At 53.9% G+C, this 24,547-nt stretch overlaps 1 protein-coding gene across 4 annotated transcripts; it reads left to right on the forward strand.

Moving 5' to 3' along the window:
• The first annotated feature begins 810 nt into the window (after nt 1–810).
• On the forward strand, nt 811–22,937 carry FAM83A (family with sequence similarity 83 member A). Of its 4 annotated transcripts, XR_011543509.1 has the most exons (6): nt 811–1,547; nt 10,724–10,891; nt 12,543–12,667; nt 19,424–20,472; nt 21,279–21,360; nt 21,548–22,937. XR_011543509.1 is itself a non-coding variant. In XM_008544271.2 (4 exons), the coding sequence occupies exons 1-4, from the start codon at nt 1,068–1,070 to the stop codon at nt 19,956–19,958; spliced, it is 1,308 nt and encodes a 435-aa protein (XP_008542493.2). In that variant the 5' UTR covers nt 811–1,067; the 3' UTR covers nt 19,959–22,937. The 4 variants fall into 4 exon arrangements, 2 of the variants coding, with proteins under 2 accessions (XP_008542493.2, XP_070488094.1); XR_548735.2 differs by having other exon boundaries at nt 19,424–21,360; XM_008544271.2 differs by having other exon boundaries at nt 19,424–22,937.
• The last annotated feature ends 1,610 nt before the right edge of the window (nt 22,938–24,547 follow it).

Genomic DNA, 24,547 nt, shown 5'->3' on the forward strand with positions numbered 1-24,547 from the left:
CATACCCACAGTAGCTCCCTTCCCTTCCCGTCTCACTCCTGCCAACCCCCACCATCCAATTAGCTACTGGTACTGGAATCCTAGTCCCAGAGTCTGTTTCTAGCAGAACCCAATTACAGAGTCAGGACTCTAGATACTGCATTCCATTGACGTGGAATTGATGCTGACTTGATCTGGAAAGAAAATGTGGCTTCTCCCTTAGCTGTTCACATTCTTTCAACACGCCTGCGACCAGTAGCCCCTCCAGCACAGACAAAGACCGATCCCACAGGTCCATGGGCCCAGATGCCGCCACATTCTTCCCCAGACACTACTGCAAGCAGCTGCTTCCCCGGGACCAGCGCTGGCCCCAGAACCGGAACCTCTCTGGGGGCTCCGTTCACACATGACCACGACAGACACAGTCCAGGAGAGACGGGAGGGAAGAGCTTTTTCAGAGGACCAGGAGGGCCAGGAGCTTGGGGTGTTCCCAAGAGAAAGGAGGGGCGCCTGGCGAACATTCTGCCTGGCCTGCCTCCAGCTTCCCTCCTCACAGGGATGGCACATCTCAGGGCAGCACCTTTCCCCCATGGGGAAACTCTTGTCTTTGAACCACTCGGTGTTTGAACGGAGGAGCACAAGGGACCCAGGGCTCAGGGGGAGGGTGCTGCAAGAGGCTCCTTGTTTTATGACAGAGGCCCGACGGTCTCCTGGGAGAGTTGTGCAACCAGCAGGCGGGAAGCTGGCTCACCTTGGCCTCCCGCTGCTGCTGGGAGGAGAGGAAATCTCCCAGGGCTGAGTGTGCCAAGGCGTGATGGAGCCAGCCCTCCAGGCCCGCAGGCAGGGCGGGTGTCACTCACAGATAAGCCAACCCCTGGTGCAGAGGATGATCGCTGTGAAGCACTGCCCAGGACAGCGGGAAATCAGTCCCTCGGAGCAGGCGCGACGGGTGGCAGGTTGGGCTGGACGTGGGGAGCTTCCCCCGGGTGCCGAGAGCCTCGGTCCTCCTTTGTGGCGTGGCCCGCCTGCCCCTGCCATCAGGAAGAGCTCAAGTGGGTCTCTCCCCCACCACTCTGGGACAGGGCAGCATGAGCCGGCCAAGGCACGTGGGCAAGATCTGGAAACGCCTGGAAGATGTCAAGAGCCAGTGGGTCCGGCCAGCCAGGGCAGACTTCAGCGACAATGAGAGTGCCCGGCTGGCCACAGATGCCCTCCTGGATGGGGGGCCTGAGGCCTACTGGCAGGTGCTCAGCCAGGAAGGCGAGGTGGACTTCTTGTCCTCGGCGGAGGCCCAGTACATCCAGGCTCAGTCCAAGGGGCCCCCCTGTGCCCTGGAGTCCCCGGGAGGGGTCGAGGCAGGCCCCAAGGGACTCGACTCCTGCTCCCAGCAGTCAGGGACCTACTACCCCATGGCCTCGGAGGGCAGCGAGCCGACCCTGCTGCACACCTGGGCCTCGGCTGAGAAGCCCTACCTGAAGGAGAAGTCCAGTGCCACCGTGTACTTCCAGACGGACAAGCACAACAACATCCGAGACCTCATCCGCCGCTGCATCCACCGGACGGGGCAGGTAGCCGTGGCGGAGCCTGTCTCCTCGGCCACGGGTGGGAGGAACGGGGGGCTGGTGGAGGAGGAAGAGGGGTGCGTCCTGCTCAAAGGGATGGAGTCCAGATGGTTGGGGCTTAGCATGGAGTCTGGGGTGTTTCTCTCCGCCCCTGCCCTGGATCACTGACTTTCTGATCCCGCTCTTCACAATCCGGGTCCAGGCCACTACCACCCATCACTGGAACTCCTGCAATGGCTTCCTGCCTGGCCCTCATCTTCCATCTTGATTCCCAACCCCCCAGTCTCCATGCTGCTGTAGACACTTTTTTCATACTTCAAGTCTAACATGGTCCCTTCCCTGCTTAGAGCCTTCCATGGCTCCCAAGTGCCCACAGTGGGAAGAGCAAACCCCTTAGGATGGCTCACAACCTCTCCAGCTCCTCTGCCACCTCCTGCCGCTCTGTGCTGAGTGACCTGCCGACTCTCAAACCCGCCTTGTTTTTGTCTTCAGGCCTTTGCATGTGCTGTTCCCTCTGCCTGGGACCCCCCTCACCTTCCCTGCTCTTCACCTGACTAACGCCTTCTCCTTCTCAAGCTCCAGCCCTGGAGCCCCTTTCTCAGGAAGTCTTTCCTGAATTCCCCAGGCTGGCCGAGGGGCCTCCCCTATGTGCTTCTGAATGAAGGGGCCACTCCCCTGGGGCTCACACTTGTCCCTTGTCCTCTCAGACTCAGCTTAGTCTGCCCACAAACGACTGTGCGGCACCTGCATCCAGCCGGGGGTCAGGCAGAAGAGGGAGCAGGCAGCAGAGAAGATGCTCCCTCCCCAGAGTATTTATATTTTAATAAGTGAGTCTAGAAGAAGAAAAATCCTTTAAGACCAGAGCTTGGCTGGCAGAATTGCAGGCCGCGTGACTGGCATTGGCTCAGGAGTTCTCCCAAAGCTCCTGGAATTGCTGGGGAATTGGGAATTCAGCTGGGGAATGGGTGGAGGCCGTCTAGCTCATTCCACCCCAGGTGCACAAAATGACCATTCAGCTGAGGGTTGTGGATGCCCGCTTCTGCTTCCCGAAGCTGCAGAGGGGCAGGGTGAGAACGGACGCCAAGGAAAGAAATTTGCCATCTCTAAAGATCCTCAATCTCTCTCATCACTAGCATGATTTATTTTGCTGCATTTAAAGAACTCAAAGAACAAGCTGATATGTAAGCTCCTTTTCTGCTGGGATCCCAGTCTCAAGACTGAGTCCCCTCCCAAGTCCAATACTGTGTGAAATCTAAAGACTCCAGAAAAAGCCACCAGGGGTGAGGAGGCTGTGCCTGGAAGGGGAGGGAGGGAGCCGAGTTCTGGAAAATAAATAGAAGGTGACAACGGGTGGAGTGTGGGCTTTTCATGCCACTGGGCTGCTTCAGAGCGGTATTTCATGTTTCCCTGGCAGGGCAGCATTAGGAATTGACAGATGGGCCCAGGCAGGCAGCCAGGAGTGTCGCCACCGCCTGGGGCCAGCTGCATGACCTAGGTCAAGTCCCTTGACCTCCCCAGGCCTCAGATTCCACGCTGGACTAAGGCCCCTTCCAGCTCCAAGGGCCTGTTCCTAAGGGTGTAGCTCTGGTCTGTCTGTGTGTTAGTTCAGTGCTGTCCTGAGGGGTGGGGACCAGTGGTGTTGGGGATATTCTCAACAGCAGCTGTGACCCAGCAGGTGAGACTCCCTAGAGAGAAGCCAGGCTGGGGCGTGTGAAACATAACCCCCTGGCTGAGCCCCTCTTCTTCCCCTGGGTCCCCACCCAGCAAGGCTTCCCTCTCTTTGCCTCTGTGGCCCTGAGGCTCACTGACGTCCTTTGTTCCAGCAAGACAGCATGTTATGAATTTAGGACAATACTTAAAAATCAGATTTCACCTAAGAGCAAGACTCTCTAGCTCCTCTTAGCAGGAAGGAAGAGTGGGCTCTGAGTTGTGGCCACCTGTTTGGGTAGGTCTCCTTTGCTGCAGTCCCCACCACTCTCTGTTGTCCCAGGCCCCATGAGCCTCACCCATTGTGTTGCCTGTCAGGCCCCTGCAGGCAGAGTTTGTGATATCCCTCCCATACACACACAACACACATGTACACACCCATGCACACACACACGAGGCCTCAGGGGTGGCCTGCTCCCACAGAGATGCCAGGGGTGGGGCTGGAACCCAGCCACAGGCTGTCCATAGGAGTAGGCCATGCCCCCCTATCCCCACACAGAGGTGGAGAGAAGAGGGTGGAGAGAATGGGTTTGCATTCCCTCTCTCCTCTGGCTTCAGCCCCCTGAGAGGAGAGGGGAATAGAGCCAGCCTGCTAGGTGTTTTCTGAAGTGATTCCACTCCCTAAGCATCAAGAATTCTCCCTCTTTCCCTTCATGCTCTCATTCCTTCATGCCACAAAGTCTAGCTTACAGGCCAGGCCCTGCACCCAGGAGGGCAGCGCAGAATAAGAGGCCTCCCTCCCTCTGGGGAGCTTCCTGCCAGCTGCCTGCCCGCAGGGGAGAGGCGGGGAGAGTCAGAGAGAACACGGGTGAGTGGCAGCCCCGGCCTGAGCAACCTCTGTGCCTGGGAGTGAAGAGGTGGGTGACTAAGGCAGGCTTCGCAGAAGCGGTGGCCTCTGAGTTGAGTCTCAAAGGCTGAGTAAGAGTGTGCCAGGCAGAGAGGGAAGGGAAAAGAAATTCCAGGCCTTGGGAGTGTCTACTGCAAAGGTCAGGAGGTGCGAGAGGGTGGGATGTCATGAAGGAAGAGGTTTTGCTCTCAGTTCCCTAGAAGCAGAAGGCACGGCACCCCATGCAGGGCCACACGGGAAGCACCAGGGTGGGTCAGGAAGCAGAGGGAGCGAGGGGCATTCGTGGGCCCAGGCCTTGATAGTGGTTTTGCGGGAAAGACAGGCAGGTGGGGTAAACTGCTGAGGACTGGCTCATTTGAATCCTTCCAGCAGGCTCTGAGCTATTTGTGGTCCCTGGTTGTCCAGTGCCTGGCCCTGGGGTGATTCAGGGATAAAGGAGATGGTAGGGATGTGGGCTCTGTGTTTCTTGGTGTGCACATCACAGGCCTGCTCGTGGGCAAGCTGTTTGCTCTCTCCAGGAATCAGCTAGCCCTGGGATGCTAAAGCATCATAGAATACCAACAACAAAAGCCACGAGTGTGTGTGTGACCAAGGATCCCTGAGGTTCTGAGACCCTTGCAGGGGGTCTGTGAGGGTCTGCCTTTGCTAACCACTTACCTGTGTGAGGCTGGACCAGCTTCACACCCTCCCACCTAACAACATGTCGCCCCAGATTGCAGCAGGAGCAGACGGCAGAGGCCGGCTGTCCTCTGTTACACCAGATGCCACAGAGGTTGGCAAAACGGCGCAACAATGCCACCCTGCTCGCTCCATTTTGTTGTTGTTGTTGTTTTGGAAAATACAGTTATTTTTCATTAAAACTGTTATTTATGGTAACATGTAATGGGCTTCATAGTATTATGAGTAACTAATATTAGCTATTTTCAAACACATTTTAAAATTGTCTCAGTTTTTGTTTCTAACATGACAAATCTCAATAGCTATAATCCACATAAACCAAAGCTCTTTGGAATCCTCGATAATTTTGAAGACTAGCAAGGAGTCTGAGATCAAAAAGTCAGAGACCTTTCTCAGGCAAGCCCCCTTTTCCCACTCGACGCCTCTCCCTCTCCTTTCCCTGGACAAGTAGCACAGATTCACTGCAGAAAGGAGAGATCCAGGCAGCCCTCTGGGAGGCGGAGGGGAGGGTGAGGGCCTGCAGAGGAGGAGAAGGGGAAAATATCGAGAAGGTTCCGGAGACACTCCCAACCCCCAACCCCAGTGTCAAGGACCATCTTTACAGGCTGAGCCTCTGCCTGGGAGCGGCTGTTCCCCCAACACGGTCATTGGGTCACGATGAGCCAAGCTGAGGGAAGTGGTCAGGGGACAGGGATGAGGGTCCAGGGTCAGGAAGGGGGACTGAGCGGGAAACCTGAGCAGAAACTGCATAACCCCCTGGAGGGAGCTGATGAGGGGGTCCCTTACCCCACACCTGTGACGGGGATACCAGGGCCACCAGGGCCCCAGGGCGAGATCGCTGGTTGTTTCTCTGACAAGGAGCCACTGAGAAAGGGGTCCAGCCCCCCAGGTGTGCAGGGGGTGCCGGCCCGGGCAGGAGGGTGCCTCCACCCAGCCCAGGTCCTGCTGGGGTGGGGTGGCCCCCAAGGACCAGCAGAGGAGCTCCACCCTCCTGGGATCTGTGATAGGCATGTCTCCACACCCCATGGGACTTCCTGAAGGAAGTCACTCTGCTCTCTGGGTGCCCAGGATGTGGCAAAGTGCCGGCATATTGTCATGGCTCCAGATTGGGCCGTGGGGGAGGGGAATACCAGGGGAACACCAGGCACAGCCAGAGGCGACACAAACGGGTGTGGGGGCATGTGGTTGGAGAGGGGTTGTCCCTAGTGGGCTCATCTCACAGCTGCCATTTCAGGGGCTGTGGCCACATCGTTCTGGGGTCAGCAGAGGGGTACTGGTGGAGGGTCCACCTGGGCCCCTTACCTTTCTCTGTCCACTGAGCTCTGCTCTGGGGTCCCCCCACCCTCCCAGGGCTTGATTCTCCTTCCCTGGCCCAGCCCTAACCCACAAGCGGAGGAGGCTCTTTGCCCCTCAGGCTGTATCTGATCCTGTAAACAGACACACAGACAGACAGACATCAGAGTCCTCCTCTTAGGCCTGAAGCAGAATGACTACGGGCCTGGCTCTGGGTTGGGGTCTGGGGCATCTCCCCTGCCTTTTAGCCATGTGGGTTTTGGAAAGTTGCTTCACTTCTGTGCACCTTGGCTCCTCACCTGGGAAGCAGGGATGACAGTGTTGTGACGGTTACAGAAGATGACAGATGGCCAAGAGGAGGTGCTTGACAAATCATTGCTCCTGTTATTACTCATTTGTCAAAAGCAAGCTCAGAAAAATGAGCGTGGCTCATAGAAGAGAAAGAGGAGAGAGTAGAAACAAGCACAGAAAGGGGGATGGGTTGCTAAGTGCCCCCAACAACTGGCCCCAGTATGACTGATGGCCCCACCAGGACGCAAATCCCATTTCCCCTCCTACGCTTGCCCTTCCCAAAGCAGCAGGATTTCCAGCCCATGAGAAACTCGTGTCCGCCTGGCAGGGAGTAAGGGATGCCCAGGCAGGATTTGGATCTGAGGTCACTGCAGGATGATCCCTGCCTTTGGGTATCGCCCCAGCAGACCAGCATCCCCCTGGCTGCCGCCTGCCCCCTATTCCCAGAGCCACCTGCTGGGCTCTGCTTCCAGGCTGACTTCCATCTTCAGCGAAGTGTCACAGAAGCGGCTTCCTTCTTCTCAGCCAACCCCGCCCACTGTGCTGGTCCATCCCATTGGCCCTGACAAGAACACAGCTCTCCCTCTCCTGTCTCTGTTTTTACACTCTTAGAGGTGTGGACACTGATTTTAATCCTCTTCAATAACCTGGATTAAAAGAACAATCCATGATGTTAGTCTACCATTATCCAGACTTGCTCATGAATTATGCATATAAAAATAATACATTTTAACTACACACTAGAATAACAACCTTGACTTTTGCACATGCTTTAACTTATATTATCTGGGCTCACAGTTAGACCCACCTTGCATGATGACTAATGCTCTATTATTGGGCAATGTTTTACAGGTAAAGAAACTGAGGCTCAGGGGCCGGCCCCATGGCCTGGTGGTTAAGTTCAGCGTGCTCCACTTCGGTGGCCCAGGTTCAGATCCTAGGTGCGGACATACCCCACTCAACAGTGGCCATGTTGTGGTGGTGACCCACATACAAAATAGAGGATGATTGGCACAGATATTAGGTCAGGGCGAGTCTTCCTCAGCAAAAAATTAAAAAAGAAAAAAGAAACTGAGGCCCAGAGAGGGTGAGTGACTTGTCCAAAGGCACTCAGCTAGTCTCCAGTTGCCCTGGGGCTGGAGCCAAAGTTCCCTGACTCCCAGCAGACCACTCTTCCTCTGGATTAGTTTCCCAGGGCTGCCATGACAAATTACCACACATTTGGTGTCTTAAAACAACAGAAATTTATTCTTTCATAGTTCTGGAGGCCAGAGTCCAAAATTAAGATATTAACTGGGTCATATTCTCTCTGAAGTTTCTAGGAAAGGAACCTCCCTTCCTCTCCCAGCTTCTAGTGGCTTCAGGCATTTGTGTTTTTTTGGAGGCAAAGTTCCTTGGGAACCACAGGGTCCACTCAGCCCCAATGTCCACCCCTGGAAGGTGGCACCACGTGGTGCTTTGTGAAGGCCTTGGGAGCTTGTCTGAGTAGGTGAGCTCCATCACAAAGGGACTGTGTTTGCTCCTTTTTTTTTTTTTTGTAAGGAAGATTGGCCATGAACTAATATCTGTGCCAGTCTTCCTCTATTTTGCACATGGGTCACCTCCACAACATGGCTGACAAGCGGTGTAAGTCTGCACTTGGGATCCAAACCCATGAACCTGGGCTGCTGAAGCAGGGTGTGCCAAACTTAGCCACTAGGCCATGGGGCCAGCCCCAATTTCTTGGCTTATGGCTGCCTCCGTCTCTGCCTCCGTCTTCACATGGCCTTCTCTTCTCCCTGTCTCTCCTCTGGGTGTCTTTTATAAGGACACTTGTCATTGGGTTTAGGGCCCACTGGATAATTCAGGATGGTCTCATCTTGAGATCTGCAAAAGCCCTTTGTCCAGATCAGGTCACAACCACAGGCTCTGGGGGTTAGGATGTGGATGTATCTTTTGGGAGGTCATCAGTCAACCCCCTACACCCTGTCAGGCACACGCCCACGCCAGGGACTGGGGAAGTCATTGGCCTTGAATCAACCCAGCTGGGAGACAGTCCCAACAGGAGGCAAACAAGATGAACCTCGTCATCATGAGCCTGTGTCTGTGAGCATCCCTTAAACCAGGACGCTGGGTTATTTGCCAACCTGCCCCCTTCTCTGTTCGGTTGGTTGCCCGCTCAGCAGCCCTGTCCCAGGGAGACAAGGACTCACTGGAACACAACTTGGAGGATTTACTGACCTCTGGAGAGGAGAGAATTGTCTCTTTGGTCAATACCTTGGACAAGGAAGCACTTATGCTTCAGCAGAGAGAGAGAGGGTGTCAGTGTTAGGTGCTATGGGCGCCATAAGCTCAAATGTGTACAGACACTTAATCTTGTGATAACAGGGCCATGGTCCTAGTGGGTCACAGGCCTCACTATCAGGACAGCCTTTCTGACTTCTAGCCCAGGGTGAGCAGTTCTCAGCAGGTCCTGACCCTGTCCAGACGCCCACGTCAACTGAGCAGAAAGTCAGCTCCAAGTGAATCCCACCCACGTCCCTCACTTGTCTCCATGACACTCTTCTTTTCTTTGCTACTTCCCAGATGCTGATGGTCAAAATAATTTATTGTGGGGCCAGCTCTGTGGCGTAGTGGTTAAGTTCGGTGCACTCCAATTTGGAGGCCCGGGTTCACGGGTTTGGATCCCAGGTGCAGACCTACACCACTCATCAGCCATGCTGTGGCAACAACCCACATATGAAGTGGAGGAAGACTGGCACAGATGTTAGCTCAGAGGCTGATCTTCCTCAAGCAAAAAATGAGGGAGATTGGCAACAGATGTTGGCTCAGGGCTAATCTTCCTCAGCACACACACACAAAAATTATTGTAATTATTAGAAAAATTATTTAAAAGTTAGCACATTATTATAGGTAATGTTGAAGAAAGACAATCACTGTTGTCCCCCATGTGAACATGACTGCTGGTTTTGGCTCTGTCCTTATCTCTCTGCACGCCGCTCTCCCTCCCTGGCAGTTATAGTGGACAAACTACTTTGTTCTGTTTTCTTTTTTCACTAGATTCATTTACTTTTAACACACATTTGTTGAGCACTTACCACACAGCAAATTTTACTTTAACATTTCACGATGTCTTATAGTTTCTACGTAACCATTGTAATGATCAATTTTAATGGCTACATAATAATCCACTTGTCAATATACCACACTTTGGGTGTTAGGAAGGACTCCCGATTGGGTGACAGAAAGGAGCCCCAAACAAGCTGAAGGAGAGGAACGTGCTTCAGCATCCACAGTGGAGAAGTCGAGGGTGGGACTGGCTTCAGGCACGAGTGAAACGAGACGTTCAAATGGTGCTCCTGGCCGTCTGTCTCCACCTCTTGGCCCTACTTTCTCCGGGGCTGGCTTCATTTTCAGGCAGGCTGTCCCCACGTGGTGGCAACATGGCTGTCAGCAGCTGGAGCTTATAAATTACCAACTAAGCAACCCACTAGAAAGAAAGCCTGCCTTCCCCAAGAGACCCAGCAGGAGTCCTGGGCTGACTCTCAGGAGAATAACTTGGATCACGCAACCCATCTCTGTGGTCAGCGGGGGACACAGGGCTCTCACTGGTCTGGCCTCGGTGATGGGCCCTCCCTGTGCCCAATCCAGGGCATGGCAGTCGTCCCACCCAAACCACATTGATTGTAGGGGAGAGGTGATTCCTTAAAGTGAGATTGGGGTGCTGTTGGCAGAAGAAGGAGGAATGGATGCTTGGCAGGCAGGAACACATCCGTCGCTCCCCTCTGCTGGATGCCTAGGGCTCCCCCTCCCCGAGTTGCTGCTGTGATAGAGGATGAGTGACTGCTGGCTGGGCAGGACTCCCTTCTCCATCCCACTGGGCAGCTCAGTCTGGTCTAGTTTACATACGGGGTCTCCACACTGGATTTTATTAGAGGTGAAGATTCTATGGCTTAAAAACATTTGAAATCCAGTGGCCATAGAGTGCCTTAGAGCTCCAAACAGCTGAGAATCCATGACCTTAAGTCTGTCCCTGTCCTCTGAACCTGCCCGGCCACATCCCCTTGTTTTCTGCCCCTGTCTGCTCTCCTTCTCTCTGTGCTTTTCTCTCCTTCCTCCTCTGTGCTCTCCACTCCCACAGTGTGCACAGAGGCCAGAGGATCTGTGGCGGGGCTGGAGAGGTGGGGTCAGGACAGAGCAGTGGGCTCCACTCCAGCTCTTTCCCCTTCCTTGAGTCCTGCCCTGTCAGACCCTCCCCGGCCCCATCCTGTCCCCTGTAGCAATGGGAATGGCTCTCCCAGGCCCAGTGGGACTTAGGAAATTTGGCTGAAACTGGTTAGCATCCCGCCCTGACTCCTCTGGAATTCGACCCCTCTGCCTGGCCCAGGTCCTGGCCATCCTAATGGACGTGTTCACGGATGTGGAGATCTTCTGTGACATTCTAGAGGCAGCCAACAAGCGTGGGGTGTTCGTCTGTGTGCTCCTGGACCAGGGAGGTGTGAAGCTCTTCCAGGAGATGTGTGACAAAGTCCAGATCTCCGACAGTCACCTCAAGGTAGGGGCCCCGAAAGGCACTTTATATTAGTCAAGATAGGGTGGGCGGTGCCATGGTAACAGATGCCCCCTTCTCAATGGCTTAACATCATACAGGTTTCTTTCTCGCTCGAAGTCCAGAGTAGGTCAGAGGGCCCTCCCTCAACTTGTAGCGACACCGGAAGGAATACGTGGCCTCCAAGATGGTAGTGACACGGAGAGAGAGGGCTGGAGGGTTCTACAGCGTCTTTTTAGGATCTGACCTGGAAGAGATTCTTGTCACTTCCACTCATAGCCCTTTCACCCCACCTAGATGCTTGGGGGCTGGGAAGTGTAAAGGGGCCCATGGATAGATAGGTGGTGAGCAGCGACATCTGTGGCATATGGCTATTTTCCTCTCAGCCGAGGAAACCCAGTGGGTGTGCCCCACGGGGCAGGGTGACACCCGGGACCTGTTTGATACATGTTTAGGACTCCACAGCCCCAACAGGATCTTCTTGGATTTAACTGAACTTCCCACTTCCTTCTCCTACCAGGGAGAAAAGAAACCCAGAAATAAGGGTTCATTTAGTCATGTCGAATCTGGGGAGGGTAATCCAAGGACGGATGTAAAGCCACCCACAGCGTTCATGAGGAGGCCCCGCTGAATGGCTGGTGGGCGGTCCCCTGGTGATGGCCTCTCTCTCAGGCAGACCAGCCTCCAGGAGACCCCACCCTCCTCCCTTCCTCCTTCCTTCCCCTCCACCCTGACCAGGAGGCACCTCTGCTGCCACAGGCCCCAGGTCCTCTGATGGCTGGGCTTGCTTGATGTTATCTGCATCGCTCCTCCTGCTCTTGAGGCCATCGAACCAGGTCCAGAGAGTCAGCACAGGCCTGCCTTCACGGCCCGCACCGGCCACACCTGACAGTGCTCTGCCCACCAAGGGACAGTGGGATGTGGCCCCCCTCACCATCTCACAGAGCTTATGGTAGGCCGGGGGGCGCTGTTGAAGGCATTGGGCATCTCCTTCCCAGAGCCCGGCCAGCCACCGGTGGGCATTCACAGGATCCCAAAAGTGTCCCACCTTCCTCTGAGACCCCCATGCCCAACCTGCCCTTTCACGTCTCCAGGCTTCCAAGTGTTCCAGCAGGAGGGCCGGGGCAGCAGGTGCTGCTGGCGAGGAGAGGGACACACAGGGCCACGGTTTGGGTTGTAGACACACTTTTTCTTAGGACAGTCTAGTGTCTATTGGGGTCTCCACAAAGCTGCCCCTCTCACTGCACTGGGCCTTCCCTCTGACGAGCGTGGGCTGAGGGACTCATGTCACTAACGCCACCTGCAAAGCAGGGCTGGGCTTGCCAGACGTCTGTGGTCCATGGGAGCCTAGACGGAGGACGCCATGGGCATCAGACCCTCGTCTTTCTTCTATTTTCTGTTTTGTTTAAATTTCACCATCTCCCCTTTCCTCTTTTCCTTTTTTTTTTTTTTTTTTTCCATTACTCAAATAATATCAGGCCAACAAAGAAAATTTAGAAAATTCAGCCAAGGAAAAAATAAAAATTGCCCATAATCCCACCAACTAGAGATAACCTCTGTGTTACATCTTGGTGACCATCCTCCCCAACTCTTTCCGAGGCAAACGTATTTCTATAAACACATAATTAGTGAGAGAGCCTTGCCTTCCTTCCGCCAGAACATCTCCATCCGGAGCGTGGAAGGAGAGGTGTACTGTGCCAAATCAGGCAGGAAGTTCGCCGGCCAAATCCAGGAGAAGTTCATCATCTCCGACTGGAGATACGTCCTGTCTGGATCGTACAGGTGAGCGCTCAGTTGCCCCTTCTAGAAGCTGAGGCTTCGCAGAGGCGAAGGCTGAGTGTGGTGCGGACCAGCCGGCCACACAGGCACACACGCCCAGGAGCAGCTCCCAGGGCGCTCCTCCTCTGCCCAGAGCTGGGCCTTCATCCCACACATGAGGCTGGAGGCAGGACCAGCCTGGGCACAGGGGGAAACCTGGGCCCTTCCTAGTGGACTCCAGGGGAGAGAGGCCCCTCTGAGTGCCTCAGTTTCCTTTGACATGGCCATCCGACATGGAATCCTTTCTCCCTCCTCAGGCCACTCAGGTGTGATTATAAAGCCATGCAATTTTTGTTTTGTTGTGTGTATGCGCCCCATTTTCTTTTCAAAACGTTTTATTATTTTAACATAACTAATCTATTGAGATATAATTCATACCAGATATTTTACCCATTCAAAGTGTGCAATTCAATTCTTTTTGGCCTCACTGTGCTCATCTGTAAAATGAGGGTAACAATACATTCTGCGCCAGATTATTGTAAGGCTCAGTGAGATAAAGTTTGCAAAACATGTGGCATTGTTCCTAGCACACAGTAGGTGCTCAAGAAATGGTTGCTACTAGCCAGCCGGTACCCTGGCAAGGTCCCTGGGCAAGGGGAGATGGGATAGGCAAGATTTGAAAGGGAGAAGGCTGAGAAGATGGTGGGGGTGCTGCCAAGCAGGCAGGCCTCTGGAGACGGACTGGGGGCCCGACAAGACTGGAGGCCACCAAGACAGCCGTCCGATCGCTTCAGCACTGCAGGGCTTGTTGAACTGTCGCAGTGTCCTAGATAAGATGGCAAGCGTCACCCTCTGTGGCCCCAACCACACACTTCCCGGCCCCTTCTCCACTCCCCTGTCAGAGCATCTCCATGCCCCACGGGACCTAAGGCTGGTGCTAGGGACTTGAAGCGGCAGCAGCCTGGCCTAGAAGTCAGACGACCCAATACACCGGCAGGGAAACTCCTTTTTCCTACCACCCTCCTACGTTCTCCATCTGGGGCCCTGTCAACTGGACTGACAAAAGATGGGTTAATGAGAGAAAAGCATACAGATTTACTTAATATAAGTTTCACATGACACGGGAGCATTCATAAGGAAATGAGGACTCTGAGAAACAGTTAAGCCTGAGCGTGTTCATACGAGGTTTGGTGAAGAGTGGAAGGTCCTGGAAAAGCGCGATAGGACGGAAGGGTGGGAGCTGAGCGTCGTCACTGGGGGACATAGCAAGGCCTGACCTCTCGGATTCCTCTCGGAGTCCCTCCGTCCTTGGGGATAAGGATGCGCCCTTCCTCCTGGTATCGGGAGGGCACCTCTCCCGTGAGGGTCTAGGGACCCGCTTCAGGGAGAAGGGGAGCTCGGAGACTCCGTCCCGCACCGGCTGTTTCTCAGCTTCCTGCAGATTAAACCATTTCTCATCTGAGAGCGGCATATAGATTTGGGATGGCAGGTCCTGATGCCCTTTGCCATTAAGCAGTCGCTCCCCATTCCCGTCTCCCCACCCCTAGCAACCAGCTGTGAGCCTAGCAAGAGGCTTAGTGAGCCGTCCCAAAGATTTCCAAACGTTTGATAGGGACAGAGAAAGACATTCTGAAAGAGCAATGAAGAGGGCGGAGAGTCTCCCCTTATTTTCAGTAGGGAGACTCGAGCCTCGCATTCGCCTCCTGGAGCTCCTCACAGAGGCCCTCGCCCTCGCTACGGGCAGGAGGAAGCGGAACTAACCGCGCTGAGCTCTGGGCCAGGCCCTGAGCCGGGTGCAATCAGACCTTTAGGAAGGATCTATTCCACATGACAGCCTTTGAGGGAGGCCTTATTCTTCCAATTGTCTGATGGGGGCACTGAGGCACAGAGAGGGTGGGTGACTGGCCCAGGGTCACCAGCTTCCTTGACTAGGTCTCCAGCTCTCTAGTGTCTACTGAGTGGGGTCTGGGTTTGTCATCCTGATGTGGGAGGCACCACGAGGAGGGTGGCAGTGGGCTTGGAGCCATGCAGGGCCTTTTCTGAGAACCGTGGAGAGGCCAGCTCCTGGGGCGAGCACAGCACAGCTGGAATGTTTTTGCACTTGACGGTCAAAGGCGACCAGTCTGCCAGCCTTTCTGAGGATCCTTTGCCCTGGGACCCTCAGAGTTCTCTCCAGTGAAACGAAACAGAGTCTCCATCCCATTCCTTCAGTGCAGCCATGTCTGGGCCTCAGATATTTTGGCTCTTCCCTCTGGTCGTATGCAGCCCTCCCAACCGGAAGAGTTCTGTCTGCATCTTCAACTTTGGGTGTGGGTGCAGGTGGGGGTGTGCATTTCAACATTTAAGCCCTTGTAGAGGATCTTACCCACGACAGGCGCTGTGCCAGGTGCTGGGGACACAGAACTCTTCTCTGTCATCAAAACACATGGATAAATGGCCCCAGAGCGGTGTGGTGTGTGCCCAAACATCTGCATGGACTAAGAAAGTGCCCTGGGGTCAGCCAGGAGGGAGCTCCCACTCCAGCTGGCAGGTCCAGGAGGTTCGATTGGGCCTTGGAGGATGAGAAAGACTGGGGCAGGGAGGGGGTACAAAATCAGGTAGCTGGAACAGCATGAGGAACAGCATGATACCAGCACAGCCTTCTAACTGGCCCCTGATTTCACTCTTGCCCTGACCCGCAGTCTCTTCTCTGGGCTTTCTCTACCAGAAACAGAAAGATTTTTAAATGCAAACGAGATCAAATCATTTAAATCTGTAAAATCCTTCCACGTTTGTTACTGGTCCTAGGAAAAGAACATCCACATTCTTACCATGGCCTCTGTCTCAGCAAGATTATTCTTCCCACTCCACTGTGCTGTAGCCACACTAGCCTCCTCCCAGGTCTTTCATGCTGTTTCATACCTCAGGGCCTTTGCACTTGCTGTTTATTCCCTCTGCTGGAGAGTTCATTCCTGTTACATTTATCCTGTTAACTTATCTTGCAGGTGGTAGCTTCCAGATCATTTCCTAGAGAACTTCTCTGTGGACTTATTTAGCCAAGATTGTAAACAACATAATGTCAGGGCCTGGACTGGGTCTGTTTTCTTCTCTAATGCATTCCTGGCACAAAGGACAGTTAATACAGTCTGAACACTATGTGACCATAACTATTTGTTGAATGAGTGAATGAATAAGTGAATGAAAGTCCATGTTAGGTCCTGGCCATTCAGTGTGGCTGGAGGAGCAAAGTTTTTCCAATGGTGAATCACCATGTATTAGCAGAGTGTGAAATCAACCTAACAGATGATGCCCAGTTTTTTTTTTTTTCCTTTAATGAAATAGGATAGAGTAAAAATAATCAGAGCACACTGATGTAAGGCATGTTCTGGAAACTGTGTGGTTATGTGTGTCCCTGTATATATGAGCAGGCCATGATGTAAAATGTATCTCTCCAAGAATAGCCAGGATAAGTCTGAACAGGCAGCGGGGGCTTGCCCTATCAGAGATGGGGACCCGTCATGGAGCCGCAGTAGTCAAGGCAATGTAGTGTTGGAGGAGGGACAGACAAACTGACAAACGGAACAGACAGCCCAGAACAGGCCCACACATGATGGGGCCTGTCAGAGCAGCGGGGAAAGGAGAAACTGGGAAAAAATAATTCTCCATATGGAACATTGGATTCCACTCCACACATAAAAAAAAAAAAAAAAACCCCTCCTAATAGATTAGAAAGACTTAAATGTCAAAAACAAACTTTAAAACTCTTAGTAGAAAATACAGATGAATATCTTTGAGACCTCAGGGTAGGACGAGGTGTCTTCACGCAGACAGCCCTCTGTGTCAAAAAGAACACGAAAAAGCGTTGACTACAAAAGATCGCTGAATCTGACTGTCTTACGGTGAGAACTCCGGCTCGTCGAAAGACGTCTTAAAGAAAGTGAAAAGTCAGATGACAGACCGGGAGCAGGTTTTCCAGATGCTCTGACGGGATCGATGTCAAGAATCACCAAGAACTCCCGGGAATCACAGAGCAAAGCAGCACAACGGACGCGTGGGCGAGGGACGCGAGCCGGCACGTCCCGAGGAGGATACGTGTGGGAATGCATGGAGACGTGTGGGGATGCATGGAGACGTGCTCGGTATCGTCATGATCGGGAAAACGCAAAGCAAGGCTAGAAGGAGTGAGCATTTTACACCTTTCAACCGGCAAAAAAAAAAATACAAAGACTGACAATACCGAATGTTGGATTCACAGGATCTTTTCTGCGTTGCTAATGGGACTGCAAATCGGGACAGTGACTCTGGAAAGAGGTCAGCATTTTCTCCTGAAGCTGAATATTCGCCTAGTTTATAACCCAGCACTTCCAGTCCTAGGCGTATTTCTAGGAGAAACGAGTCCACGGCACAGTGGAAAACACGTATAAAAATGGTCATAGCAGCACTGGTCACAACAGAAAAACCGTGGGAACGACCCAAATGCCTGTCAGTGGGAGAATGGGTGACCAAATCACACTATGACCACCAGGCGAATATTAGACAACAGTCAAAACAAATGAAGTATAGTAACAAGAGACAACATGGATGAATCTTAGCAGTCTAATATTAAGTGGAACAAAATCCCCAAAGATCGCATATATTGATCAAAAACAACTAAAATAAAAATATTTACTTTCCAAAGTACATAAAACTTTTTTTTTAATTATAGAAAAAGGAAAGTGTGGGAACTATGACATAGGATTCAGGGTGATGATTTCCTCTATTTGGGGGAACCTAGAAAATGGATTTCCGAGAAGCATCATATGGTTAGATGCTGGTTAATGTCAAGATGCTAGCTTTTTATTTCAGGTGGTGGGTCCATAGGTGCTTATTAAATTATTGGAAATAACTAAGGGGCCCAGCCCCATGGCTGAGTGGTTAAAGTTCTGCGCACTCCACTTTGGCAGCCTCGGTTTGCAGGTTCAGATCTCAGGTGCGGACCTACTCCACTCACCAGCCATGCTGTGGGGGTGACCCACATATAAAGTGCAGGAGGATTGGCACAGATGTTAGCTCAGGGCTAATCTTCCTCAAGCAAAAGAAGAGGAGAATTGGCAACAGATGTTAGCTCAGGGTGAATCTTCTGCAGCAAAAAAAAAAAAAAAAAAAATTAAATAGCTACATAAATTAAAATGGGTCATGAATAGACTAATGATGAGAGTGGGTCTTGAGCCAAAGCTTATGATTAAGGCAATTCTATGTACTAAGGGGCCAAAAAACAATAAAAATAAAATGTATTTCTTACTATGGGTGGTGATAAAAGAAAATGTGGAAGATAGAGCACAGGATGAATGGGCATGTGCCATGTAAAGAAGGGGAACCCCTGTGGGGGTGGGGGGCACGCAGGTGCTGCAGGGAAGCACAAGGGACCCAGGGGTGTGCTGGGGCCGCCGGGGGGTGGGGGCACAGGCACATGCTGGGTGCATAGGGGCCTGAAAGTTGCCAGGGCATCTTCGAACCTGTTTCTGAGCAAAGCATGCAGTTGCTTGGCCTACTCTAGCCTGATTCCTAACAACACAGGGCGATTGAGTTCTTAGTGTAGCCAAGCGTCCCCCTGTCCCTGTGTTTGTCACCTTCCCTGTCACCTGGCTGGCTCTAGGCTCAGCCTCAGCTGCTCGCCTCTCTGGGGCTGTGTGGGTGGCTCCTGGGCGGCAGGTGGGGTTTAAACAAAGCCTCATTGTTCTTTCCAGGGGTGCCCCAGGCTCACAGAGCAGGGATCCCACAGGCTGGGCCCAGCCTTTCGGTGGCAAGGCAGGCTGGCTGGGGGCTGGGGGCTGAGACCCTTGGTGGGGGTCGTTTCTGTAGCCCATGGTAACCTTGTCCCCCTGTGACCATCCTGCCCCATTGCTCCCCACGCCTGGGTTGACATAACTAGGGACCCAGGAATCTCTAACTGATGCTCTTGGCGGGTCTTCTGTGCTGTCACTAGGCATTTCAAGGGTTTGGGGGGGTGGGGGGTGTGATGAGGAGAGTTTTCCATCAGAGATAGAAAGGAATTTGGTTAAATCAGGGAATCATAAAAATAATGCATAAATGCCTTGAGCATTTTGTTTTCATTTAAAACCTGTAAATGGAGGGCCCAGGCCTCTGCTTGATGGGGAGCTCTGGTGGGTGGCCGGGCAAACTGCACTTCTGTTCATCCTTCCGGTTCCTGTGGGCTCGCCCCTGTGCTCTCTCTTCCGCCCCCAGAGAGCATGGGATTCTCCCTCGCCCTCCCACCCCCTACAGGTTTATGTGCCCAAAATGGAGCCATCGCCTTTAGATTTTCGTGACAACACAGCCCCTGCCTTCTAGGGAGCAGCCTTGCCCAGCCCCCTGTTGGGTTAGAAGGAGCAGGTGGCCTCGCATTCACAGGTGGAGCCGCAGTGGCTAGGTGACTCCGAGGAGCACAGAGTCAGGACACCGGGACTCAGCTGGCATGCAGCCCCTCTGTGCCTCCCCAGGGATCTTTGAAGGGGCCATAATCTGAGCACCAGGATGGCACCCGGACCTGAGGCCAGGGCTTCACTCTGGCTTCTTAATTTTTCACCTGCAGACAGTCGCTGGTATCTGAGCCTCAGTTTTGTCATCTGTGACAGGAGCACACCCATGTCTCCCTCCAGGGCCTCCCCCTCCAGGGGTTCTCCTTCCAGGAGTGGTGGGCGTATGTTAATCCCTTCCTACCAGCCCTGCCGTCAGCCCCCACTGCTCCCAGGGCAGTGTCACAGAGACCCCTGCGCCACCTCCCCAGTTCCACCCCTCACTCTCTCTCCTCTTCCCCTCCAGCTTCACCTGGCTCTGCGGACACGTCCACCGGAACATCCTCTCCAAGTTCACAGGCCAGGCAGTGGAGCTGTTCGACGAGGAGTTCCGCCACCTCTACACCTCCTCCAAGCCCGTGATGGGCCTGAAGTCCCCCAGGCTGGCCGCACCCCTCCAGCCCAGGGCAGGCCCCAGCCCACCGCCCACCCGCCTCAGTGGCAGCAGCTGCTCTGCCAGTGACCGCACATCCTCCAACCCCTTCAGCAGCCCGTCGACGGGCAGCAACCCCCAGAACCAGAGTCTGTCCTTGTCCTCGGGGCCCGGCAGTCCCCTGGCCCCAAACCCACCTCCGCCCCCCAGGTTTCAGCCCCACCACGGCCCCTGGGGGGCCCTGATCCCACAGGCCCACTTGTCCCCAAGGCCCCTAGATGGCCCACCTGCTCTCTACAGCAACCTCAACGCCTACAGGCCCACACGGCTGCAGCTCGAGCAGTTCAGCCTGGTGTCCAGGGTGGCCCACACCTGGAGGCCCTTTCTACAGGCCTCACCTCATTTCTGAAGGGTCCCTGCCCCCAGCCGCCCTCCCTGGCCCAGGGCTGGGCATTCCTGGATTTTCTGGCCCAAGGACCCCGCCTCGACGACTAGCAGCTTTAACCTGCTTCCCCTTGAACTAAAGGCGCTTGGACGAAATCGTTGCCTGTGTTTGAATGTTCCCAGGCCTGAGACCCTGCACTTGCTGACCCCCCCACTCCCTGGGTTTCCCTCTCCAGCATGGCCTACGCAGCACATCCCGGAAGGTTCCAGGGAGGTGGGGGATGGGGAGCCAGAGGACAAAATCATGGAAATAGAGCCCCTTTCTCCCAAAGAGCGGCCAGCGCCTTAATATTAATGTTCCTGGAATCTCTGTGAGAAGGGGCAGATGCAGCACAAGCCTTACATATGGGTAAACTGAGGCACTGAGAGGCAGAGGGTGGGTGTGATCAAGGTACTCTTGTTTCCCAGTGCCCAGGAACAGTCCACTCCCCAGGGATTCAGGAGAAAGGATGGGAACATTCTGGATGTTTCTGGGAGAGGTGGGAAAACTCATCCCTGGAAAGGTGTAATTCATCCCTGGGCCTGATGAATTAGGGATGAGGCCCCAGTGAAAGTGTAGCCACTGGGGATGGGGCAGGCTGAGGCGTCTAGGTGATGGAGCTGGACAGGGCAGTTTATCAGCTCAGGTTCTCACTTCCAAGAGCCTTGGGTCGGCCTGGAGGTCCCTGAGTCTAGACTGAGTCCCAGGGCCTTGAGTTGTCAGGATCTAGGGGTGGCCCTGCAGCAGTGCCCAGGGCAGCCTTGAGCAACCAGGGAGGCTCCTGTGTTGACCTTGCAGCCCAGGCACAGCCAGCTGTCTCCAGATCCAGGTGCCTCTGTGGCTTGTTGACAACCTGAAGCGCGAATGTGGAGCCCTCACGAGCCCCATCATTCGCTGCTTCTCAGATTCACAGTGTGCGCTTTGTTCCCGGGCTGGTACTAGATCCTAAGGGCACCGCCTAGCCAGGGGATAAGGAAGAAATACAGGGTGCGTAGGGAGCACAGAGGAGGTCGGCCAGCCCAGCTCGGGGAGGCTGGGGAACACTTCCCAGAGAAGTGACAGTTCACGGAGACCTAAAGAACAAGGGTGTCATAGCTGGGGGTGGGTGTGATCCCGGCTGCTCCAGCCCAAGAGAAACAGGTGCAAAACCCGCATCCATCTGCCTTTCTCTGTGTCCCCCTTACCCCCCTGCCACCTGCAACTCATCTCAGCAGATGTCTTCCCTGTTGCCATTTCCAGCTCAGAACCCTTTGTTTCCTAAGGGGTTTTCAAACCCTGGTCCTGATGCTGCTGTCTTCCTCCTAGTGGCCATGAGGAGGTTCAATGACTGGGTGCCACGGGGTGCTCTAAATTGGATTTCACGGTCTACTGAGAGAGCTTCAGGAAGGTAAAGCTTCCGAAGGGCCAGGAGCTCAAGGGGCTGCTCTGGCCCCCGCCCACGTCAGGCCTCGGTGTCAGGGGAGAGGAGACCTAGCCACCAGAAGGAACCCCGCTGCTCCCACTCACTCGCTGCCAGCCAGCTTCCCCTTTGTGGTCGTCTTAGGCATTCACAAGTACTGCGTTTCCTCTTCCAGGCACCTTGTCGTGTGTGATCCCTGCCTGCTGGGGCATTAGGAGGGGTCTGCTTTGGCCCGTGGAATGTGAGGACCACTTCCAGGTGGAAGCTTGAAGAGCCTGGGCGCAGCCGGCCACATAGGAGCGTGCCTCAGGATGGAGCCCCTCTGCCAGCCCGGGCTCCTCAGAGACTGTGCTGAGCAGGCCCTCCCCTCCTACCCGACCGACCAGCAGTGGATAAGTAATAAGAGCAAGAGATAAACCTTGGTTGTTTAAGCCGCCGAGATTTGGAGTTGTTTCTTACTGCACTGTGATCCAGCCCGGTCTGACTGATACAACCTTGGGACCCACAGATGCCAGGCTGGGCCATCCCTTTGTGGGACTGGATTCCCAAGGGCCCCCAGCCTTGGGCTCTTGTTGCAAGACACCATATCCACCAGGCGTCTAGGAGAGTTTTACATACCTGTGAAGCAAGTCCTTATCCAAGTTTGCAATCCTCCCAAACCTAGCACGCCCATCTTTATTTGTGCTCCGGGCTGGAGGCACACCTGCGCCTGCCTTGGCCGGCCTACTTGCACGGGGCGGTCCTGAACGTCTGCAGTCTCTCCTACAGGGTGAAATTCAACAACTCGAAGGGGCGCCCACATGTGCCTGGCACGGGTTCAGCGACAGGCAGAGACCCAGACTCGCTTCTGTCCTGGAGAACTCCAAAGTCAGCAGAGGCCACACCCGCGGGAACAACCCCCATGAAGAATACGAGAGAATGAAAGAAACACGATGATAGTCTTGTCCAGGGGACATGGTGAAGGCGGGCTTCACTTAAGGCCAAATGCGTACCCCAGCCAGGGACTGGGAATCACATTATCCACCTGCAGGATTGCAGCCAGGACTGACCAGAGAACTGATTGCTAATGACCAACCCTGCCCCCCAAACTCTCTCTATCTGTAGCTTTCACTGGGTCCTCACCAGATACCAACTGTTATCCCCGTCTGCATTGTAAGAGGCCAGAGGCCACGGATATCTTTGTAGGCCCTGAGGAACCCTAACCACAGTGGCTTGGACGTCCCCAGGGCAGACTGACAACCGATTGGTCAAGGAGCTTTGCTCTTGCAAGAGGCACAAACATTCAGATGCCCCAGGATGACCTTTCCTCCCCCTCTGTCCTGCCCCCACCTTGACCTGGGCTCCCCGCCTCCACCCACCCGCCCATCATGGAAGTGCCAGAGCCCTATCTTCAAATGCTTCATTTCCTGAACTTGGTCCAAGAAGCTGTTAGACACAGAGAAACTGTCACTCACATTCTCAGCTTCCTCCCGAAGAGTGGATGTGTGTCAGAAAAACTGTTATCAGAGAATGTAAATATTGCAGACACGCACGTAGGAAGCATCAACACGACCTCCTTTTTCTCATTCACTGTATTTTGGTTGAGACAGACACACTGCCTCCCAAGGCGCTCCATGCTTCATTCCTCTGGAGGGTGCGGTGGGTGAGGGTGTCTGCATGATGCCACGCTGAGCCGACAGAGAGGCTCAAAGGGTGCACAAGGCCAAGGGCAAGGGCAGGCTGGAATCCAGCCTGTAGCTGAGCTCGCCAAGGCTGCTGCCGCTCACCACGTCAGGCAAATTCACACAGAGATGCCTGGTGGCTGGTCTTTGAGAACAGATTTCTAGACCCTCCCACTGAAATGGTTGCTAGTGAAGTTCCCCAGGCTCTGCGCCCCCTTTTCCCCATCTCCCCAGAAGAACACAAGCCAGGCCTCTCCCCTGACTTCAGGAAAGGAGAGAAGCAGAGGAAGGAGAAAGGTGTCCTTGTTCATTCGGGCTGCTGTCACGAAATGCCGCAGCCTGGGTGGCTTATAAATGACAGGATTTTATTTCTCACAGTTCTGGAGGCTGGAAGTCCAAGGTCAGGGTGTCAGTGTCGTCAGGTTCCGACACCGGCCCTTGTCCTGGTTGCAGATGGCCCTCTGGGGAGCCCTGACTAATACGCTCCATCTTGGCTTTGCGAAGAGCCCAGGGCGTACACTGGGCCCACCTGGATAAGCAGGGCTACTCCCCTAGTTTAAGCCCAGCTGATTAGCAGACTGCATTCCCCTTGGCTGTGTAACCTAACACATTCACAGGTTCTGGGGGCTAGGACGGGGACACCTGAGGGCCATTCTTCTGCCTCCCTCCTTCCAGGAGTTTGGTGGAGGTTTCAGCCAACAACGTAGCTGGGCCCAGACGACAAGAAGAGCCTGGAGTCAGGAGGTAGCAGAGACCTGTCCCTCTGTGCCTTTCTGGGCATCTCTTTCCTTTGCTCTCTCTCTCTGCAGACCTCTGCTCTCTGCTCCTCAGTCCACTTGGCAGAACACAGCCCACCGCATGTTTTCACCGTGTTAGTTTCAGACGCATGAGAAGAATCTTTCATTTCTAAATCTCCAGGGGAGATTCTGAGTGGTTCAGCTTAGGTCAAGTAAACTCTCCTTCCAATCAATTTGGATCACTGAGAACAAATATGGCTGCCAGGTCCCACCCCTGTGGGTGACAGGGCAGTTCCCAGAGATGGGGGCGGGGTGGGGTGGTCATTAGTTCAAGGGCTGAGCAGACACAACAACAACACGGAAGCTTTAGGTGACAAAGCCACTCTGTGCTGGGGAGGGAGAAAAGAACCAGGAAGGGGCAGCCCCAGGTAGACAAACGCCTGTGCCCTCTTTCTCCTGACCTCTGCAGTGAAGGCTCCCAGGGGACACACTCCGACTGGCAGACAGGACGGGAGTCAGGCCTGTGCTGCCCCTCACAAGGACCGAAGTTTCGAAAGCTTTGGATTCTTTTGTGTAAGCTGCTCTGGTTTTTCTGTGCTTTTTGCTTTTATGATTAAGATCTTGGAAAGTAGTGTATTAACTACCTTCATAGATGAAATTTCAAAAGCACTAGAAAGCTACTATTTAAAACAATCTTTTTTGTAAACAGTGGACTTGGACTTGTTCCATAGAGATGTCTACCTAAGGTTTTGCTAAAAGGAAGCACATCTTTGTGGA

The sequence above is a fragment of the Equus przewalskii genome, chromosome 8 (assembly GCF_037783145.1).
Source record: "Equus przewalskii isolate Varuska chromosome 8, EquPr2, whole genome shotgun sequence".
Lineage (NCBI taxonomy): Eukaryota > Metazoa > Chordata > Mammalia > Perissodactyla > Equidae > Equus > Equus przewalskii.

Excerpts from the sequence above, each read along its gene's own strand:
- FAM83A (XM_008544271.2), top strand. The coding sequence starts at position 1,068 with ATGAGCCGGCCAAGGCACGTGGGCAAGATCTGGAAACGCCTGGAAGAT. Across the intron at positions 10,892-12,542 it reads TCTCCGACAGTCACCTCAAG|AACATCTCCATCCGGAGCGT; the intron begins GTAGGGGCCCCG and ends TCCTTCCGCCAG. Across the intron at positions 12,668-19,423 it reads GTCCTGTCTGGATCGTACAG|CTTCACCTGGCTCTGCGGAC; the intron begins GTGAGCGCTCAG and ends CTTCCCCTCCAG.